Source organism: Gavia stellata, chromosome 1 (genome assembly GCF_030936135.1).
Source record: "Gavia stellata isolate bGavSte3 chromosome 1, bGavSte3.hap2, whole genome shotgun sequence".
Taxonomy (NCBI): Eukaryota; Metazoa; Chordata; class Aves; order Gaviiformes; family Gaviidae; genus Gavia; species Gavia stellata.
In genome coordinates, this window is record NC_082594.1 from 57189393 (window position 1) to 57209223 (window position 19831).

General features: G+C 38.6%; 1 protein-coding gene and 1 non-coding gene across 2 annotated transcripts; both read right to left on the minus strand.

Annotated features, from left to right (window-relative positions):
* TRNAF-GAA (transfer RNA phenylalanine (anticodon GAA)) lies at window positions 1–73 on the minus strand. Its single transcript has one exon. It is a non-coding gene; the product is annotated as a tRNA-Phe (tRNA).
* A 4416-nt stretch (window positions 74–4489) lies between these two features.
* Window positions 4490–19722, minus strand: TGDS (TDP-glucose 4,6-dehydratase). Its single transcript, XM_059819120.1, has 12 exons — window positions 19646–19722; window positions 18438–18504; window positions 17928–17996; window positions 15223–15313; window positions 14052–14194; window positions 11743–11841; window positions 10824–10883; window positions 9100–9143; window positions 8650–8815; window positions 8038–8096; window positions 5966–6063; window positions 4490–5545 (listed from the first exon to the last, which is right to left on the minus strand). Exons 1-12 carry the CDS (start codon window positions 19720–19722, stop codon window positions 5445–5447), a joined length of 1074 nt encoding a protein of 357 aa, XP_059675103.1. The 3' UTR covers window positions 4490–5444.
* Between the last annotated feature and the right edge of the window lie 109 nt (window positions 19723–19831).

The following is a 19831-nucleotide window of genomic DNA, read 5'->3' on the forward strand; positions in this document are numbered from 1 at the left end:
TGCCGAAACCCGGGATCGAACCAGGGACCTTTAGATCTTCAGTCTAACGCTCTCCCAACTGAGCTATTTCGGCTGCTGTTTCAGTTTTTTTGAAGCGACACCACTAACGCGTCCTCCCCCACCCATCACCTGGCCCGTATTTGTGTGTCATGATTCAAATAAGATCGATGGTATTACTCGTCCTGCAGTGCCGGATAGCATGGCTACCAGGAACGAACTGACGACAGTCTTCACAAATAAATTTACGCCTTAAGGCCAAGGCAAATACAGCAATAACACCAAACTATATGTACATGGGCAGGCACGGTACATAACCCTACGTGCATTTGGTATCAGGATAAAGGTGTTTCGGCTGTGGCTCCCTGGATTATTCAGGGGGTAACAAGAACTAGAATATTCAAGAGCATTAAATTGGGAATATTTTTGCTTCAGTTTTCAGGAACTTTATTTTGAAGTGTGACAAATTCTGTACAGAGTTGACGTACCACAAGTGAACATGCATAGAAAGGGCACCACCATCCTCATTTTTCCATGGTCTTGCTCGGAGACACACGTTCCACAGGGCAACATTATGTCTCTGCATACATCACAAAGCCTGACTAAGCACAGTTATAAAAAAAAAAAAAAACTTTATTCTCACATTGTGGGTTAGGCATTTATCTCAACAGGCAACTGTTAAATTGCACTCCTGTGGCTACAGGGGGAAGGCAGAGGATGCACACGGGTGAGCACATCAGCACATGTGGCACTGCTGCTGGACGCTCACATCACAAGTTTTGTGCCCATGGCCCTAGAAAAAGGTCCCTGCGACAGCATCCCCTATTTGTGCTCCCTGCATGCTGTGTGGGGAGAAACAGGGCTTCGCAAGATTGCCCACTGCTTCTCCCTCCTGCTAGCCAAAAAAAGCCAAACTAACCTCTCTCTCCTCCACAGTAATAGAGGAGTTTAACAAATCCTTCCTTTTTTCCAATGTGGAAAAAGCAGCATTTTCCCCAACTAGCCCTGTGAATATTTAGTGACATACACCCCCCCAGTTCCGTTCACTTTCAGAGTATATTTTTCCTCAATTTGTCCTACTTTTGGAAAGTCTTTTGTGAGCAACCACTGTTCTTCCGGAACTGATGTATTTTCAGAAGTCAAACATATTTCAGAAGTCAAAATGCTGAGGACTGGGCCAGCAGTTACTTAGTGACTGAAAACAAAAACTCTTTAACAAAAAAAATTCAGTTAGGGAGAGGTTAAAGAAAAAAACCATACCATTGTACTAAAGAGGTATGCTAACAACTACTGATACAAAAATCTCATTCTCATGATTTTCCATTGCCACTGGCAATGACTGTTTTGCTGAGAAATCATGAATGTAATCACTTAATGAGCATGTCTCCTACCGATGCAGCTAACAATCTTGTGATCCTTGGTGCCGATAAACTCCAAATGTGTGATGACATGCATAGAAATCAAAACACTATTGACTTTAGAGTTTTCATACATTACCGCAAACATCAGAGCTACTATGAACCAACAGGTTATTCTAATTTTTAGTATTTTTAGAAACTCTTGTTTTGACAGGTAAAATGGAAATGGCAATGGAAATAAAAACCAAAGGTAATGCAAAACAAAAACAAAAGGATGATTCAGTCTCAGATATACTGTATGTAATAAAACAGCCACTTTTTTCCCCCAACAAAACTTGGGCTTTTTTTGCATCAAAGTTCCTCTTACTGAGAAGTAGAAACATATTAGCATTTCATGGCTATTTAAAGAACGTAGGAACAGAGTTTTAGCAAAATGGAGCATTCCAAGTCCAGTCGAAGCTATTCACAACTTTCTCCTAACGGGAAACCAAATTTGTGCTATTTTGTACCCCTCCAGAAGAGTGTGGAGGGAAAAAGAACACCAACCACCACATTTTTTTTCTCCCACAACCACCTCCTCTATCTAGTAAAGGATAGGGTGGACAAAGAAAAGCTATTTTCTAGTCAGTCATATGCTGATAACGTAAACCAGCCTCAACCACAGCTGGGACCCCTTAATGCCAAGCAGCATGCAAACGTAAGCAAGCAGGTGCCAAGGTCAGACCAAAGAGCCTCGGAGAAAGCAAGGATTATCTCCACCACACAAACTGGAACTGATACACACACACAAAGGCCCCACCGGCCACGACTCGCAGAGCAGGCGGACTGCCAAGAGCCCTGCCTCAGCTGCCCACTTCACCGTTTTCCAAATTCTGTCAGCGGCTGCTTGCAAGGGACATGCTGAGTGGCAGGCCTGGTATGAGAAGTTAATTGGGTAGCAATGGTGGTTTGCCCCAATGCACAAGGGATTTCAGGAGCTGCTTCCTGAAGATCTGATCCAACCCACAACAACAATCTCAAAGAGAGATGCAGAACTGACAGCTGTCCCCAAATCATTTCCCAAGTGTGCGCCTCTCATCTGTGATGCAACCTGGAGAGAAACCCTTCACCGAACGCCAGCCCTTCTCCTTTAGAAAGCTTTAGCAATTTAAGTGACATACACATTTATTCCATTTATTTTTTTATTGGTGTAACCTCAATTTGTTCTGTGACAGAAACTTTGAGAAAAGTGGACTGAAAGATTGCTGTGTTCACAGTATTTTACATCACTACCTTTGCCTTCTGCAGAAATCCTTCTTCCTATCTTCCAAGAAAGAACAGTGAGAAATAAAGCTAAAAGCTTTATACTTCTCCACATTAACACTTCACTAGTGGATCCTTTGTCCTTTTCTTCCTACAGAAGCCAGAAGGTTAATGGCAAAATAAGCTGTTTTCAACAGTAAAAAGACTTTTCCCTGTGAAAGGAATGCTCCTAGCCAAGCACTCACCTGCTAAGGCAACCTGATCTACAGCAAAGTAGCTCAAAGTAAAAGCCTCCTAATATTTTTTAATTTTTTTTTTTTAAATGTGTGTATATATATATATATATAAAAAGTAGGAACCCCAAGCCAAAAATCTCAAACACTTGGAAGGATTAAATCTTCAAAAACATTTAAATAAACTAGAACAGTTGCCACTAAAAATTAATAGATCCTTTTGAAAAACCCATTCCCAGTAATACCACTTGTTTGGACAATCACATAAATGTCAAAACTTCCATTTTCAGCACCTAAACATTCAAAACAACTTTCAAAAGATCTATTCAATAAACCAATCACACTCTACTGCTTTTTTTTCTGTGTATTTCTGATCTGATAACACTATCACACATTAACTGATTTTTAATATTCCAAAGACACTGTACCTATTTGTAAGTTTTAAAATAATAATCTCTATTCCTAAAATTAAAGAAACATCACATAACCAGTATTCCAGCATAAGCAGATGTGAAAGATACACACTTTCATGCAGCTCACCCACAGCAGCTGCCACAGCAAGCACAAATACAGCTAAAAGAGGTCTTTTGGAGTACTTCAGCTATTTCTGGTATTGACTTTTGAAAAATACAAAATGCGTTTTTCCTTACAATGTATTGTAAGGAAGCTGTATCTCAAGAAAATATAAAAATTAAGAAAATATTTGAATGTTACCAGCAATCCGTGTCTGACAATGAAATCTAAGCGATTCATCAGTAGAAGCTTAAGTATCTGATAAGCCAAGTATTCTAATAGACTAGTACATACTAAGTCCTGTAACTTCTGTCCTTCCCAAATGGAGGTCTTGACTACCAAACCAAGTATCAGAAACCCAAAAAATGCAAGTGCAATGCAATTCTAGTATAGTAGTATTATCCCACTTTGTCACAGAAAACTCACCTTCAGCAACACATTCACAGACTTTAGAACACATCCTTGGTGCTAAGGTAAGCCTAGACGTTTACTGTTCAGCCTTCTTTTAAGATGACTCTTACCAACCGAGTGTGGCATTTTATCAACAGCACCATGCAATACACAAGAGGTATGATGAAGTTGGGAGCATTGTGGGTCCAAAGGCAGCACTACCTGTAGGCTATCTGGGTCAGTACTATGGAGTTTTATCTTCAGTTAATACCGAAACTCTAGCAAGGGCAGAGCTAAGGTAAATGCCCCAGGCTCTGTTCCTCCCGCACCTAGGGCGATGAGGAAAGAATTTCTGCACGTACTTGTGTTTTGAGAGTTAACTCCCAGTTTCTAAGAGACTTCAGAAGTCACAGCAATTTCTGAGTACACCACAGCATCCTAGCACTGTGCTTCTGCAGCTCCACCCAGGGGCAACAGAAGGGTCTGGGACTGTGCCAAGTACAGAAGCTAAAGTGATAAAACCAAGAAGAGTTTTCCCTTCTATGTCTGCCACCTCCAAGCCAAAGAAGTGAAGATAGTTCTTCCTGTATCCTGAAAAAATAAAGAAATATAAAAAAAAATCCCCACCACCTACTTTTTCAGCGTGTTTACTTAATTAAGAGAAACCAGTTACACTGTAACTTTTATTACTAAATCAACTTTGGAAAAGATTCATCAACGTATTTCTAGAATTGACGGTTCCTCCCAAATTTTACATTAAAACTCAAATATTGTTTCATCTTTAAAATGTTTGTCACCAAATAAAAGATTATGAAACACCGCATTGAATAAGGTCTGCCAACCCACAATTCACAGGAAAATAAGTGTTCAAAGTTTTTCTCCATAAATAGCCTTCATTTCACACGAAATAACATCACTGGAATGTTAACTGTGTTATTGTATTTCAAGTTTGTTACAATTACAGTTAAGAAAAGGAAATTAACATGTAAGAGACAGTAATACAGTAAAAAGGTGACATCTAATGCAGAGCAAAGTTTAAGAAAATGCTTCTGGAAATCTCAGCAATAACACCTGCTACTTCTTGACACCTTTCCCCCCCGCCCCCCTTAAAAAAGGGCATTTAAAGTTACAGAGTAGATAACAGTTTAATCAGTCATCTACAGAAGGTAATACTGCACCAACAGAGAAAAGGACTGCACCAGATCTGGTGCCTTATCTAGCTTTTATCAACTGATTTATACTCTCCAGAGAATAGAGCATTTTTCCCCTTGATTAAAAATAAAATGCAACTCTTTAAAGTGACAAAAATAACATATTATACTGTAAAAACAAACTAATACAGATTAACTATTTCAGAACTAAACCAAATTTCATTGCAAGTCCCAAAAGCTGTAATCGCAATTAATTATTCTTAATAAGGCAGATTTTACTTCAGTTACACTAATTTATAGCATTATAAATATTCTTCATCCTGTACAGTTCTTTAAAATCAATACCTAGTGAGAATATAGTATTGCACCAAAAGCTGAAATTAACAGGTTCAACTTATAAAGTGCTGAAAACCTTCCAAAGTTCTGCCGCACTGTAGTTCTGTATTCACCATGCTTCATGTGTCTCAAATACATTAAGAGTTCAGTGCGGCCACTTGATTGCAGGCTTCAAAGAAAACACTGCATGAGGTAGAATAAACTCCTTAAGGTTCTCCGCCACTCTATGGACCACTGAGCCGTGCAAATGGCTCTGTCACAGGAAAGGGCTCCAAAGCTTTCTCCGAGTTTTTCCAGTTGTGAAAGTTTTCTTTGTACCATTCAACTAGTGTGAAGAGAATGTTGATGAGTCAAGCTGACCAGAGATAACAGGGAAATTCAAATATTCCACAGATATCACAGGACTAACAACATGCTAGTAGCTCATCATGCAAAATTTTAACCTATAGTATTAAAAAAATACATCTATCTAGTTCAGATTTTAAATTCTTTACACAAGACTTATTCTAGCATTAAAAAGTAATTCATTCTAGTACCTGATGCTATTTTATTGTGATTAACCTTTTTTTTTTTTAAATCAGGTAATTTCACTACTTAAAAACCAGCCCATTTCATGTAAAATTAAAGTGTTAAACTCATTCTCTTTAGCTTCTCATTAACTAACCTATATACCCATCTTCCCCTCTTTCCCCTTCCCTCCTCCAAACACTTCTAAATCAACTAGCGTAAATGCCATCAGTCCTACTTGTTTTCTTTATTCCTTCTTTCCAAGGCACTTTAGGTCTCCATCCCAAGTTGTGCATTTTTTCTGAATTCATTGGGTATCTCAGGTCATTGGTAGGTCTGATGAAGTATAAAATGCACATGGAAAACAATTTGATTAGACTTTTTCATTAATTAGAGATGCAGTACCTCACATTGTCTTCAAACCAACATTAGGTATGCTTCAATTTTGAAAATTCCCATCAACATGAACAGATTATATTGCCTTCAACATGAACAGATTATATTGCCTTCAACATGAACAGATTATATTGCCTTCAACATGAACAGATTATATTGCCTTCAAAAAATACACAGCAGTTGAGCGCAGCTACAATACAATTCAGTTTGTACAGTCAACTACTTGGAATTGACTAGAATAAATTGAATTAATATCTTATTGGCACAAAAATGAATGCAAAACTCAAATCACTGCCAATGCAGTTGTGCAAATCAGTGCATTTGCAACTCTTTAGATAGTCACTACACAAGCCAGTGTTTTCCAGTATCAGCATTCACATTTTTCATCCTGAAAGCCCACAAATTTTCACATACTTCAGATCTGAAAAACATAGACTTCCAAAGCATTGTCATTACAGTGCATCATTAGTACACAAACTTAGTAATACTGAATATGTGGAATCCCAGGCTGCAAGTTTCAACACAGAAATTTAAGCGTGACAAATTTTCAGTTCCACAATCTGGCAGTTAGGTAGTCTAGTCTAGCATTCCTGCATTACTGGCACTAGCATACTGACTAGTTAAGCTACACGTGCAGACAGAAACCAGCTACTTATCACAGTTATTAAAACATGCTAATCTCAAGCAGAAGCAGAACTAATTTTTCCATGGCAAGTAACCCCCATGACCTTCAAGTTGCTCATTATAGAATTAAATAATCACTAGTTAGGCATCTTAAGAATCTTTTATAAGGCCTCAACATTCTTTGAAATATGAATTCTTAACTGGTTAGTTTTCCCAAGCTTGTTTATGTTTAAACAGTAGAGGACAGGGCCCAATACACATGAAGAAAGATCTCAATCTGAATTACACTGAGACCTATTGAACACTCACATCACGTGAGCCAAAGGCAATTTGTTCAAAGTCCTGTGATACACTCAGATAGGATTCTGAAGAACACTTCCTTTTAAAAACAAAAATTAGTACATTTAAAAGACACTTCAGTTGCCATGATAACAACCCAAATGTGAACAGAAAGTGAGAATTCTAAAGGCCATAATAATACCTAATTGCTATCAGCAGATATGTCATTTCTAATCACTCTGGAGAAAGAGTGGTATCTAAAGTAAGCAGAGACTCATTGTTGCTGCAGGAAAAAAAGAGATAAAAGAACAGAGCCAAACCAAGCCTGAAATTAAGGACGGAAACACACAGCAAAAGCATATTTATAAAAGCTATCCATTTTTGCCACCACCCTAACTTTGGCACCTCAGAATTTTACATCTACTTTTGAGATAGCAGTTTCAGCTTAAGATAGGAATCTAAAATTAACTACACTCTGCAAGCACATACATCTGCCTGCGGAGAGTGGGTCTTACCTACAAAACACATCTATGTCCGAACTAGTCACATTAACGTCAAAATACTAAAGCTAGATGAGAGACGATGGGATTCATCTCACTCAAGTGATGCTGAATACAAAGTAATGAATAAAGTGTTTAAACTACTCTTAAGAAAAGATTTAGCCATTGTGTAAAACCTGTTCTTTTCCCAGAGCAGACTTCAGTAGTCAGAAGTCTGATGGAAGTTTGGAGACAGAAAGATTAGCATTATGCATTCCCCTTCAAGACATATGTTCTGACCTAATGATCCAAGTAAGAAAAGGAAATCCTTATTTTCTATACAGTGTCCTGTACAGATCATAGATATCAAATCTACTAGCCAAAAAAAAAATTAAGAAAGCAAAATAGCTCATACTCCCTCAAAAGTTTTCCCTCCTGCAGAGTAGAAACACTTTCACAAAACACTATTTTGCAAGAGACCCAGAAACCTTCAGGATAAAGCTATCCTGCTTGTGCTTCGCTATTTTCTTACCTGTCTTTGACATAATCCATCCAGTGCTCCATTTCAGATTCCGAACTAGTCTTCTTTATCTGTCAAGAAGAGAAACAAAAATCACCCCCACACATCTTGCACTGCTTTAACATACATTTAAAATCTTGTTTTAAAAAAAATCTATTTTAAGTCTGTTAAAAGAAAAGATCCACAAACAGAAATGTTCTTTTGTCTAAACTGAGTTTTCAAACTACTGAAATCACCAAAACTATCTAGAACAATACCAATACTTCCCCTTCATTCGAGCACTGCCTAACCATTCATAGTCAAATTGTTAGATTTGAATAGTGCCACATTCTTAGACCACAACTGAAGCAGCCAGCATGAAAGAAAACCTACCAAATGGTATTTAATCATTGTGCCAGTTATGTCCTAGTCAGGATAACTGATGGAGCAGTGCAACGCACGATAGCCTGTACTGCAAACTTACATAGTACAGCTGCCACAGAAAGGGTAGCACGTCATTCTGCTACAACTATCTTCTAAAACCCACCACAAGCCTAGGCGCTCTCAGAGCTACAAAAGGTGTATAGTAGAATTGTTCATATGTGCAATGACTGGTAAAGAAAAGCATCATAACTGTTTACTCACTAAATGGATTAATTCCTTAGCAAGCTGGGCAATGGACATCTCAAAGTTAGTTCCAATGTTATAAATTTCACCTGGCTTCCCCTCCTTCAGGATAGTAAGGAATGCTTCTACCACATCAGTTGCATAAAGGAAATTCCTTCTTTGAAGTCCAGAACCATGAATACAGCTTAACACCAGGAAAAGGCAAAAAATTTTTGTTAATCCTTGAATAGAAGCATTCAATTTATTAGACTGTGTTTTAAGCAGCTTTGCTGTTAGCTGTTACCTGAAGGTACCTTAAGCAGCTGACATGCAAACAATCCTTTAGTTTTATAAGGAAATCCTATTATTAAAATAAGCAATTCATGACTTAGCTATGAAATTATAATTTTTCAAACTATACCCCATATTTGTAACTATAATCACAGTTTTATAGCACAAGTACCACAAACAAAAAAGCAAATTACATACCATTTTCTGTTTTGTTGCAACAAAGATATAAACTTCGGAATAACCTAAGGAATTGAACAAAAACACATTACTCCACTATTTTAGAAGCTGTTATTCTGCAAAGAACATGGGGCTTCACCAGTAAGTATCATTAAGTATTTTAGTAAGACCCTTTAAATACTTTTAAGTTTTAAGTCTGATAAAATAATGCATCAAGCCTAGAAACTGCAGGGATTTGGGGTTTTTTTTTTAAGAGTAAATGCCTCTATTGTGTTGTAAAGCTTACCTTTCTGGTCAACCACTGAAAATCAGTAGTTACAAATGTAACATTTTTACAAAAGAAAATGGTTCCATTACTTTTCACACACAGAAGTGCAGTGGAGTCTAACTAGGGGTGACTATTGCAAACAGTTTAGAACATGGTTTAAACATCCAGCAAGTTGCAGTAAATCTATAGCCAAAAAGTAAGAGTCATTAAAATAGTTACATTTGGAAGAGAACCAATAGACAATTTCAAGACAAGTAAACACAGATTAAGTGACAGCCACTAGCTTGCAGCTTAAAGATTTGCAGTATTATGTTCAGCTACAAGCTTAGATACATTCATAATGTCCTAAAAACTTCCAAACAGTTGGTCCCGCTATTAAAAGTTTTTAATCCGAAACCATTAGAAAGCTATTCCAATTCTTTTAATTTTGTTAACTCACTAGTCTAAACATAGGAGCAGACATACTAGGTAAAACTAAAGATCCATCTAGCCTAGTATCGTGTTTTTAGCAGTAACTAGAAGTGGATACTTGAGGAAGAATATATATATAAACTGAATGCAAGTAAACAGTGATACATCCCCTGAATATACTCCCAACATCATGCAACCTGTAGCCAGACATTTCCCAAGCAACAGATCAGTGAAAACATATTTTAAAAACCATTGCTTATCCACCTGCAATAATATAGGGAAAATAAAATTTATTTGCAAAATAACCCAACACATAAAAAGTTATTCAGATTTTTAAAAATCTTACTAGAACTGCAAAATATAGCTGCATTTCACACAAGCTCCAAACTTCAAAGAGTACATATGATTATCACTACCATTCCATCAGTGTATTTCCATTCACTAGCATAGCAGACCTTGGTATTTCCCACAAAGGCAACTCTCACTAATAACTACTTTAAATAGTTACCCTTAAGGTATGTATGGACACACACAAAGAACAAGTCACTTTGCGCTACTTCTCACCTTATATCTGATTGCCACAGCTTCATCTTACCTATTTTCTGTAAAGGTTGGAACATCTCCTTCTATACCAGACATACTGCTCTCTCACACTTTACTTTTTGAAATGTTTACCTTAGGGATGTTTAATAACTAATTACAGCACATGACATGTGAGTTAGTGTAATTTGTAAGGGATCCCTGCCAGACACAGGGCAGTTAAATATCCTTTGAAAACTAAAAAAGCTACAAAACAAAGTCATTGTAGTAAAATCCATGTAAATAAATAAAAATCTCTAATTGATGCTTTACTGACAACCAAAAAACATGTGGTCATTGTGTTGATGGTAAGACATATTAGTGTAAGATCAAAATATATAATCACAGGTTAAGCATGGACAAATATACTTGCAAAACAGTGCTTTTTTCAAAAGTCAGTCCATTCTTATGAGAAAAAAAAGTAACATCGCTACAACCCTAAATTATGGTATACTGAAGCTTAGAGTAAAGCATAGGTTTAGCTTACTTTTTCTGGATACTGGTGTGGTCCATAAACATTACTGCTCCGTGTGATAACAACTGGGAACTTAAGAGCATTAAACATGCATGTGATTACATAAGAAAATGTATACCAGTAAAAATCCTTAGGCTTCTTGCTGATCAATAAATAATAAACTGACACACCCACAGTGCTTATTAAAAAAATCTGCAAGACCTTACAAACATTAATGAATCAAGCTATCCATACTTCTGTCAAATAGGCAAGGGCCTCCAGCCTTCTCAGTCTTAGAAGCACAAGTGACAAATGTTTGTAATCCCTCAGTCTTGCTATGAAACCACCATAGGACATTACATACTTCTATCTGGTTGACTGAAGGCTGGCTTACTACTTCTTATTCCAAGAAAATGTTTCACAGTCATAAAGCTGACTTGAATAAGATGTTAATATCAGTAACAACATCACAGAGGGACATGTCAAGGACAAAAGACTATTCAAAAATTTAAATATTTTTGCTTAAACAAATCTGAGTAATAGGTTTTTGTGGGGTTTTTTTTCCCTTTTTTGCTTTCTCTATAAGCTTAGTCTTCATACAATTTGAACTTCGTGTATTCTACTTCTGTATAAACGGATTTCCTTCAAGCTTAACACTGTTTTTTTAAATTGCTACTGTTCTCTTTGACCGTTTTATCAGAGAACATTTTCAGACATTACAGGTCAGATTTTCAAAGAAATTTAAAAACATTTGACTTCTCCCCACTGTCTTGCAGTGTATCTCCACCAGTAAGTGGTGAACATCCTCTGACGCATCCAAACTACAAGACTAGCAATCAGGAAAGAGGTGGCACTGTGTGGACTAGTACTGATTTTTCTTTTATACTCTTATATACGTAACACAGACACTTAAGTATGGGCTTCAGAGTTTTTGAAGCTTGCATGAACTTACTTGGTACCTTTCCCAGTAAGACTGAACAAAACACTCTGCAGCTGCTTTAGAGGAGGCATAGGGATTTGTTGGACGTTTTGGTGAGGATTCATCAAATTCCTAAAATGAAAAGAAAAATTTGCATTACTCAATTTCTTTTGCCCAGATAAGTCTTAAAGTTACAAAAGCTGCAGTTGCAGCTGAAATAAAAATCCATAAATATCCAAGCACGCCAGTCTGAGAAAGTCACCCTTCCACTTACAGCAGAAGACCAGTAACAAAAGATGGACTATTTATCAAACACAGCACGTGGCTAGAATACCAGCAGTAATATTTTTATACTTCTAGCAGAGTACCTCACAGTAGCAGGTCCTTAGATTTTTATCTCGTAAAATAATCACTGTTGCCACAGGGAGGTTCAATCCTTTCCAGGCTCATACTGTCTCAAGTGCCATTGCACCACAGCTAGCAAATTAACCTTTCACTTTGTCATGGTTTAACCCCAGCCGGCAACTAAGCACCACACAGCTGCTCGCTCACTCCCCCCCTGCGCCAGCAGGATGGGGGAGAGAATCGGAAAAGTAAAAGTGAGAAAGCTCATGGGTTGAGATAAGAACAGTTTAATAAATGAAATAAAATAATAATAACAATCATAATAATAATAAAAATTGTAATGAAAACAACAACAACAAACAAACAAGACAGACAAGTGATGCAAATGAAAACAATTGCTCACCACCCTCCAACTGATGCCCAGCCCAAGCAGCGGTCCCCCGGCCAGCTTTACCCCTAGTTTATATACTGAGCATGGCATCATAGAGTATGGGATATCCCTTTGGTCAGTTGGGGTCAGCTGTCCCGCCTGTGTCCCCTCCCAACTTCTTGTGCACCCCCAGTCTACTCACTGGTGGGGTGGTGCGAGAAGCAGAAAAGGCCTTGACTCTGTGTAAGCACTGCTCAGCAGTAGCTAAAACATCCCCGCTTTATCAACGCTGTTGTCAGCACAAATCCAAAACACAGCCTCACACTAGCTACTATGAAGAAAATTAGCTCTATCCCAGCCAAAACCAGCACACGGTCCTAAACAAAAGGGACTTCCTTTTCTATAAACTTTATTTCTATAAGAAAAGTAGAATTTCAACCCAAAGCCATCAAAAGCAAGGCTTCAACAATTCTGACCTGTTCCAGAATAGGTAGCTTCATGACTATCCTGCAACTTCTATCTACTTCTCGCTTGGGAAAAAAAGTACAATAATGAACCAAAGAAAGGAGGGATTCTACACTGCCTGATGTACAATTCATAACAATCACCTTAACATGTGATTAAAAGACTCACTGTTCTTGTCTGACCTTTGCCTCTGAAATTAATTGAACCCGATTTATTTTTTGACCTTCCCCCCCCCAAAACACACCTCTCCAAGAACTTCTACTATAATTCACAAAGAGAACAAAAAACAGATTAAATGAAAGTGCTTTTTTCAAGGGCCAGAGGCAGAAGTTGTTCACTTGAAGTTGTCTCAGCCAAACCACTGGTCTACGTGCAGGAAAACAACATCCTTGGGTATCATAAAAGTCTACAGATTGAAGTTGCATTGAAGGAACTGATAAAGACATTGCAACAATAAGAAAGTTCATGTGGCTTTTCAGAAATACATTAGTATTTTCATGGATTATGGCACAAGACTCCTTGGCCATTATTTACGCCTTTAGAAAGACAAGCATGCATAATTTGTCTTTTTACTGAGCTAAATTACATTTCCTGAATTACGGTCAGGCATAAATTGGGAAGAATCAAGATTTCCATAGAACAAGAAACATCTGCGAATTTCTTCCAGTAATACAGGAACTGTTTCCTGTTCAAACTGTCAGTACCTACAGTTCTGTTGGTATTTTAGCTAAAGTATAAAACAGTTCCCTGCCTGTCATAGTCAAAACAGAGCAGGAAAAATTTTTTTTAAAAAAATTAAGAAAAAACTACATATTGGGCACATTACTGAAGTCTCATGAATGCTCCAAGGCAAAATTTGTATAATACATTCCTTTGATACTATCTCTGGGGAGTATTCGCATGTCATTGATGACCCCAATCTCACTGCTTTAGGTAATACATATTCAATATAAAACATACTACAAAATAAATTCAGTACAATTTTGATACTTAGCTTTCTAAAAACAACCAGTGCTTGTTTACAAGTTGCAGTATTGTCAGAAATAGCTCGAAAGTCATACATTTGCAGAGGTTACAGAGGCCAAGGAAAATTAATAGTGAAAGCAAAATGAGTCTAAAAGCAAGTAAAGCTAGAAAAACCCTCATGCACTTTCAAACTCACCTCATCAGTGCTACCTCCGTATACTTCATCTGTACTGACATAGACAAACTTCTCCACGTTGGCTTCATGCGCAGCAGCAACCAGTACATTAGTGCCATAAACATTCACATAGGTGAATTCCAGGGCATGCCAAAATGAAAGATCTACATAAAAAAATGCAGACAATTCTGATTAAATTTAGGCAAGACATGGCTTGCCTAAATTCAGTAGGTTGAACCATAATATTAGAGGCTGCAATATAGACTGCGACTTTATCACTAGTTCTTTGACTGTCAGATAGCAAGGTCATTATTAAATGAAGACACTTTCTACACTTACTTGAAGACAAAACCCTTGCTCTCAACAGGAGGCCGGAATCAGGAGCAAAAGCTTGTTGGCTACCGACTGTTCCATTTGAAATAGCTTTACCTAACTTTATTTAAGTGGCAGCATAATTACTTCCCCTCTCCACTAGGAAGGGCCAAGCTCAGTAAGAAAAGTATCACTCAAAGAGAGTTGTAAGATGCAGTAATATATGCCTATTACTGTTAATTAACTAGCACCTCTTTTAATTGTTAGAATTGTCCCACTAACCTAATGACTTTGTATATATCAAACCTGACAATTTTGAGAGGTATTTTCCTAGAGAATTCTTTGAGAATTTCTTCTAGTGATGAAAGGAGTATGGTAGGGACAGTTCCCATTAACAGTGTTACTGAAGAGTGGTAATCTGAAATAGGCACTTTTAAGTGTAATTCATTCTCTCTTTTTAGAATCCAGGCAGGATTCTGAAGGGAGCTATGCCTAATCCTTCAGCTTCCACACTGTGTTTTTTCCTGCAAGGTTGGAGCCAATCAAGTAAAAACTTAAGACTATGTACAAACTCTTCTTCCATTGTCTTCATAATTCCACAGTACACTGTCAGTTACACATGTGTCTAGATGGAATTTAAAAATGTAATAAAAAGGGCATTACCACTTATGCGCAATGAAAATAGGCATCAGTCAGATGAAGCACTTTAAATTAAGGCTGTGAACCCCTTTAAGTTAAAAAGGCCACCAGGCCTCGAAACATGTAGTTTGTAGAGACAAACTGTATCCTTTTTCTATATGAAGGGAAAAGACAAAAAATATCAGTATATATTTCAAATATACTCATGGAAAATAATACCGAAACATGTAACAATGCTCACCTACATGTGTTTGGGCTGCAAAATGGAGGACTATATCTATGTTCTCAGTTTCGAAGAGCTGTTTTATAAAATCAGGTTCACAAATATCTCCCTAAACAGGAGAAAAAATTAATTAACAAATTATTTTTGATAGAAAATAGTACTTTCATTTGTACCAAGCATCACATAACAAACCATTACAAAGGAAACACAGGATACAAATAGCAGTACCAGCTGAGTTTTGGGCAATTTATCAATGCCGTGTCTAAAATAAGACCAGATACAGATCTCACACATTCTGAGCAACAGCCTCAACAAAACTTATTTCAGGATTTATATTAACATTAGAAACAACATTGCCCCCAAAATATACACAACAGAAGTATAGCGTGTAGGTTGAACGCTGAGGTTGAAATGACAAGTTCCCACAGCAAATAAGAGAGTTACTGGAGTCCTGTTAACAGACAGTGACACCTCGTGGCATTATAAAAGGTGAAGCAGATTTCCACTTTTGTCAAAATAGATGGCTGCATGTCTTGCAAGGATTTTGGGTTTTGTTGTTTTTTCTAGTAATCTTTTTTTTTCTTAATTGATGTATTTAGAAAAGAGTCAGGCATCGATACACAAGCCATTCTTTAGTTTGACACAGAAGCAACAGCAGCTTTTAAAGGTAAATGCAAGCTGAGAAGAAACTTTTGCTATTTATCTGTTGGCTCAACTTAAACAAGATAGCAGTACCTGATATGGGGTGTCTTTGGGAGGAAGACTTTTGTATTTTCAATAACAAGGCAATTAATTAAACATAGTTCAAATGCACCTGTTTTAAGAAGTTCAAGCAACAATTCTGAACAACAGCCTCAAATAAGTACTATATGTCAGAAACGGGAGGAAGATTAACCAATTTTCCTATTTCTCATCCCTGAACAGAACTGAAACACTCCATTAAATATTTCGGGCTCATACACGATTTTGAACTAATGGTTACAATTATTGATTATTTTTTTAAACTGAAATTCAAACTCGATACATCTGTGCTGAGCTAGAACAGAAACTGTGATAAAACTGTATCTTTCAGACAGACCCGTATGCAAATTTTCTAAACTTTTACTTCTCTACCTTCCGAAACAGGCTTCTCTTCTACAGCACCACTACAGGATTTATCCTTCCTGCTCTCTCCTAAGGCCAGTAGTAGTGTTACAGTTCTAATCATAGGGCTTGTCCATCAGAGAGTATTTTTTCCAGTGCATTTTTTCCTTACCAGTGTAAATTGCTTGGCTGCATACCAGCTGCATATAAGCCCTGATCACCCTTTCTTTACAAAAAAAACCCACAAACAAACAAAAAAAAACCCTGAAAAGTTGGAATGATACTGGTGTAGGTTTGGTGAGAACATACTCCTACTCTAGTTCAGAAGCAGTATAACTACATCGTTCCTTATTACTATCCCCCTGCTTCACATAGGGATCTGGCTGTTTATAGGATGCCTTCTAGAACCCCGTGCTATCCCCAGCAATTAAATGTTAATATATATCCAGGTAACAAGGCTTTTCTACAGCATTCATACATTTCATATCACATACTGGAAACCTTGGAAAACATTAGGAAAAATAACCAAAAACCCAGTTTGAACATGCTGAAACTGCATACATTGGCTTAGCAGACATCCCCTTTCCCCTCATGCAACTTTTATCTCCAAGCTGCTGGGATAATCACTTACTGAAATAAAGAGGTAGGTTCACAAAAATGTAAACAGCCATGGGGGTCACCAAACAGGTGAGGACAAGATCAATTCCCAACCTTGCCTGAATATGTTTAGCTTACATCTACTACCTCTGACAAAGCTGCCCCAAAGTTCCTGTTTCAGAAAATTAAACTATATGCATTTCTCTGATGTCCTGCAACCTCGGGCAGCCCAGCTAGACAGAGAGACCAGCATCAGTACTGACTTTCATAGAGGGGAAGAACCTCAACACACCAACCCAGCAGTCAGAATGTCTAACTGAACAATAAATCTAAATCCATCTGCTGTCTGAACATAAAAAACTGTGGGAACAGTAAACTAATTTAATTAACAAAATTTTAGAAAGAAAAATCATACCTTAAGTGTTCCCATGAGACCCTGTTCCAAAACAACTATGAACTACACAGCATCAACAGCAGCAAAAGCAAGAATGTAGCCTGATGTCTAGTGCTAACAGAACAAGAAAGAATGTGTTGCACACCACGGAATATGACAAGTGGCAGTGTTTGAAGGTGCAAAATCTAAGATAGCATCAGAGAAGCATGGAGGAGCCGAATCTGAGTCCATCTTGTCCATACCACCTATCAAAAGTGAAACAATCATCCCTAAAACCACTTATCTTCATAATCAGGCTTTTACCAATTCTGTACCTTTATTATACAATAAAGTATATCAACTTTCAAAAGACTACTTCGTGTAAGAGACAGAATATACTGCACATTGGCACTGACTTCTGTGGGTGAAACAAAGTCTATTAATAAAGGTAAACAGATGAAGTAAATGCTGTTATATCCATCTGATTGTCACATACATTGGCATATTACATACACTGACTCATTCTTGACAATTAATCAGTAAAAGTAATTTCAACTTTACCATAAATGAAAGCAGTGGTTTCTAGTTTGAGGAGCTCTGGTGACCACATTATCTTGATAAAAAGGCATAAAAATCAGTAAAAAGTCAAATTTCTGAGAGGCTTTATCACCTGGATAAACTTGTAGTTTTCCTTCTCAGAGACAGTTTCAAGATTCTTCAAGCTTGCGCAGTAGTCAAGCTACAGAGAAAAACACCCATACAATATCATTAAGTGGGCTTCATGAAAGTGAATAAGCTAACTCAGATCCAACCTAATCACTAGAAAGTTTGAGAACAAAGTAAAAACTTCTTTCAAAAGAAAAACTATTTTGCAAGCAGACATGACGAAGCTTTAAAAAGACAAAACTCTGAAAGATATCCTAACTGCAAAAATTCTTAACAGAATTTTAGAACTTCAAAAGCTTCCTTCACTTTTTTTTTGCAAGTAATTATTTGTGGTGGGCACAGGATTGTAAGCATGAACAGCAGTTGGTTTTTTTTTTGCATAGGAACAAATGGATAGTCAAACAAAAAATTAATAAATAACAATAATTCACATAGCTTTCAACACGCTACAGACTGCATTAAAAAAATCACTTAAAACAGTCTTCCATATCAAGAAAGAAAACAAGCTACATACCTTATCTAGATTTATAATCAGATAGTTTGGATAGTTTTTCACAAGAGAGACGACTACATGTGAAGCACTGTAGGACAGAAGATAAAACATATTTTACAATTATATAGTTAGCTTTAAGGTAACAAAGAGATGACAAATTACAAACAAGTTTAGCAGTATCAATTGGGGGAAGACGGGGCTGTACTCAAGACAGGAGAAAGAGGAATTCACAGATATATTTTAAGGTATGTCAACATTATTCTGTTGGTAATGCCCATAACTGCATACTGTTAAGAAACCAAAAATCAGATTAAAAGTTCATGCTGTAACAAAAGAAAGCAGTGCTGCTCACAGCCACCTAAACCCCGCCCAAACTGTTATATACTACATTCAACTGCCATTCTAAAATGCTTTTATACTCTCAAGTTTATACATCAGGTATTAGGGAGAACTGAACAGTCAACTCCCCTAACCTGCAATACCGACTCTGAACACTCAACTGCTGCTAGGTGTAAGAAGAAATTATAGCCTGACTGCCAGGTGGCATTTCTCTTTGGCACAGTCTTGTGTACAAGAAGTTCACCCTGATAGTTCAGGTTTAGCAGGGCTTATTCACATCTCCAGCCCCCCAAGCTGGGGGTGCACACAGAAGTCTACTCCTATCACAGCTTCAGACTCTGAGCACGCTGACGGACTCAAGCTTAAGATGGACCTGAACTTTCTCTGCCCCGAGCAGAGCCCACAGCACTGGGGAGTGGGGTGAGAAACAGCCGTTGGCTCAAAGCACAGCCACCCCCCTACCCCACCCCGGCTGAGCACCGACTCCCACCGTCAGCGCTGGGAGGTCCCTTTACCGAGCACCTTCTCGCTGGCCGCGGGCGGAGGACAGCGGGGCAGCAGCCCAGCTCGCTCCCCAGCACCTACCACCTCAAACTCCACCACACGGGAGAGCCGCAAGCAGCCTCCAAGGCGAAGCCGGTCCTGCAGGAACGGCTGCGTCCGCCGCCGCCTGCGCCCGAGCGAAGCTGGCGCGAGCCAGCGGCGCCACCGAACCGGCCCAGGACAAGCCCAAGGCAGACGGGCAAGCGAGGCGGCACCGCGGGACCCCCCACCCCCACCCCACCCCGGCCGCCGCGTCCCACGCGCGCCCCCAGAAAGGAGGCCGGCGGCCCCCGCCCGCCCCAGCGGAGAGGCGAGGCCGCGCTCGGGGCACAGCGGCCGCCACTCACATGAACCCCGCACCGCCCGTCACCAACAGCCGCTTCTCGAAGACCGACGGCTCTACCGAACCCAGCCGCCCCGACATCGTCCGCGCTTTACGGAAGCAGCCCTCGCCCCCACCCGCCGCCTTGCGCCGCGACCTCACGAATGCGCATGCGCAACACGGGACCGAAGCCGTAGCGAGCCCGGGGCTG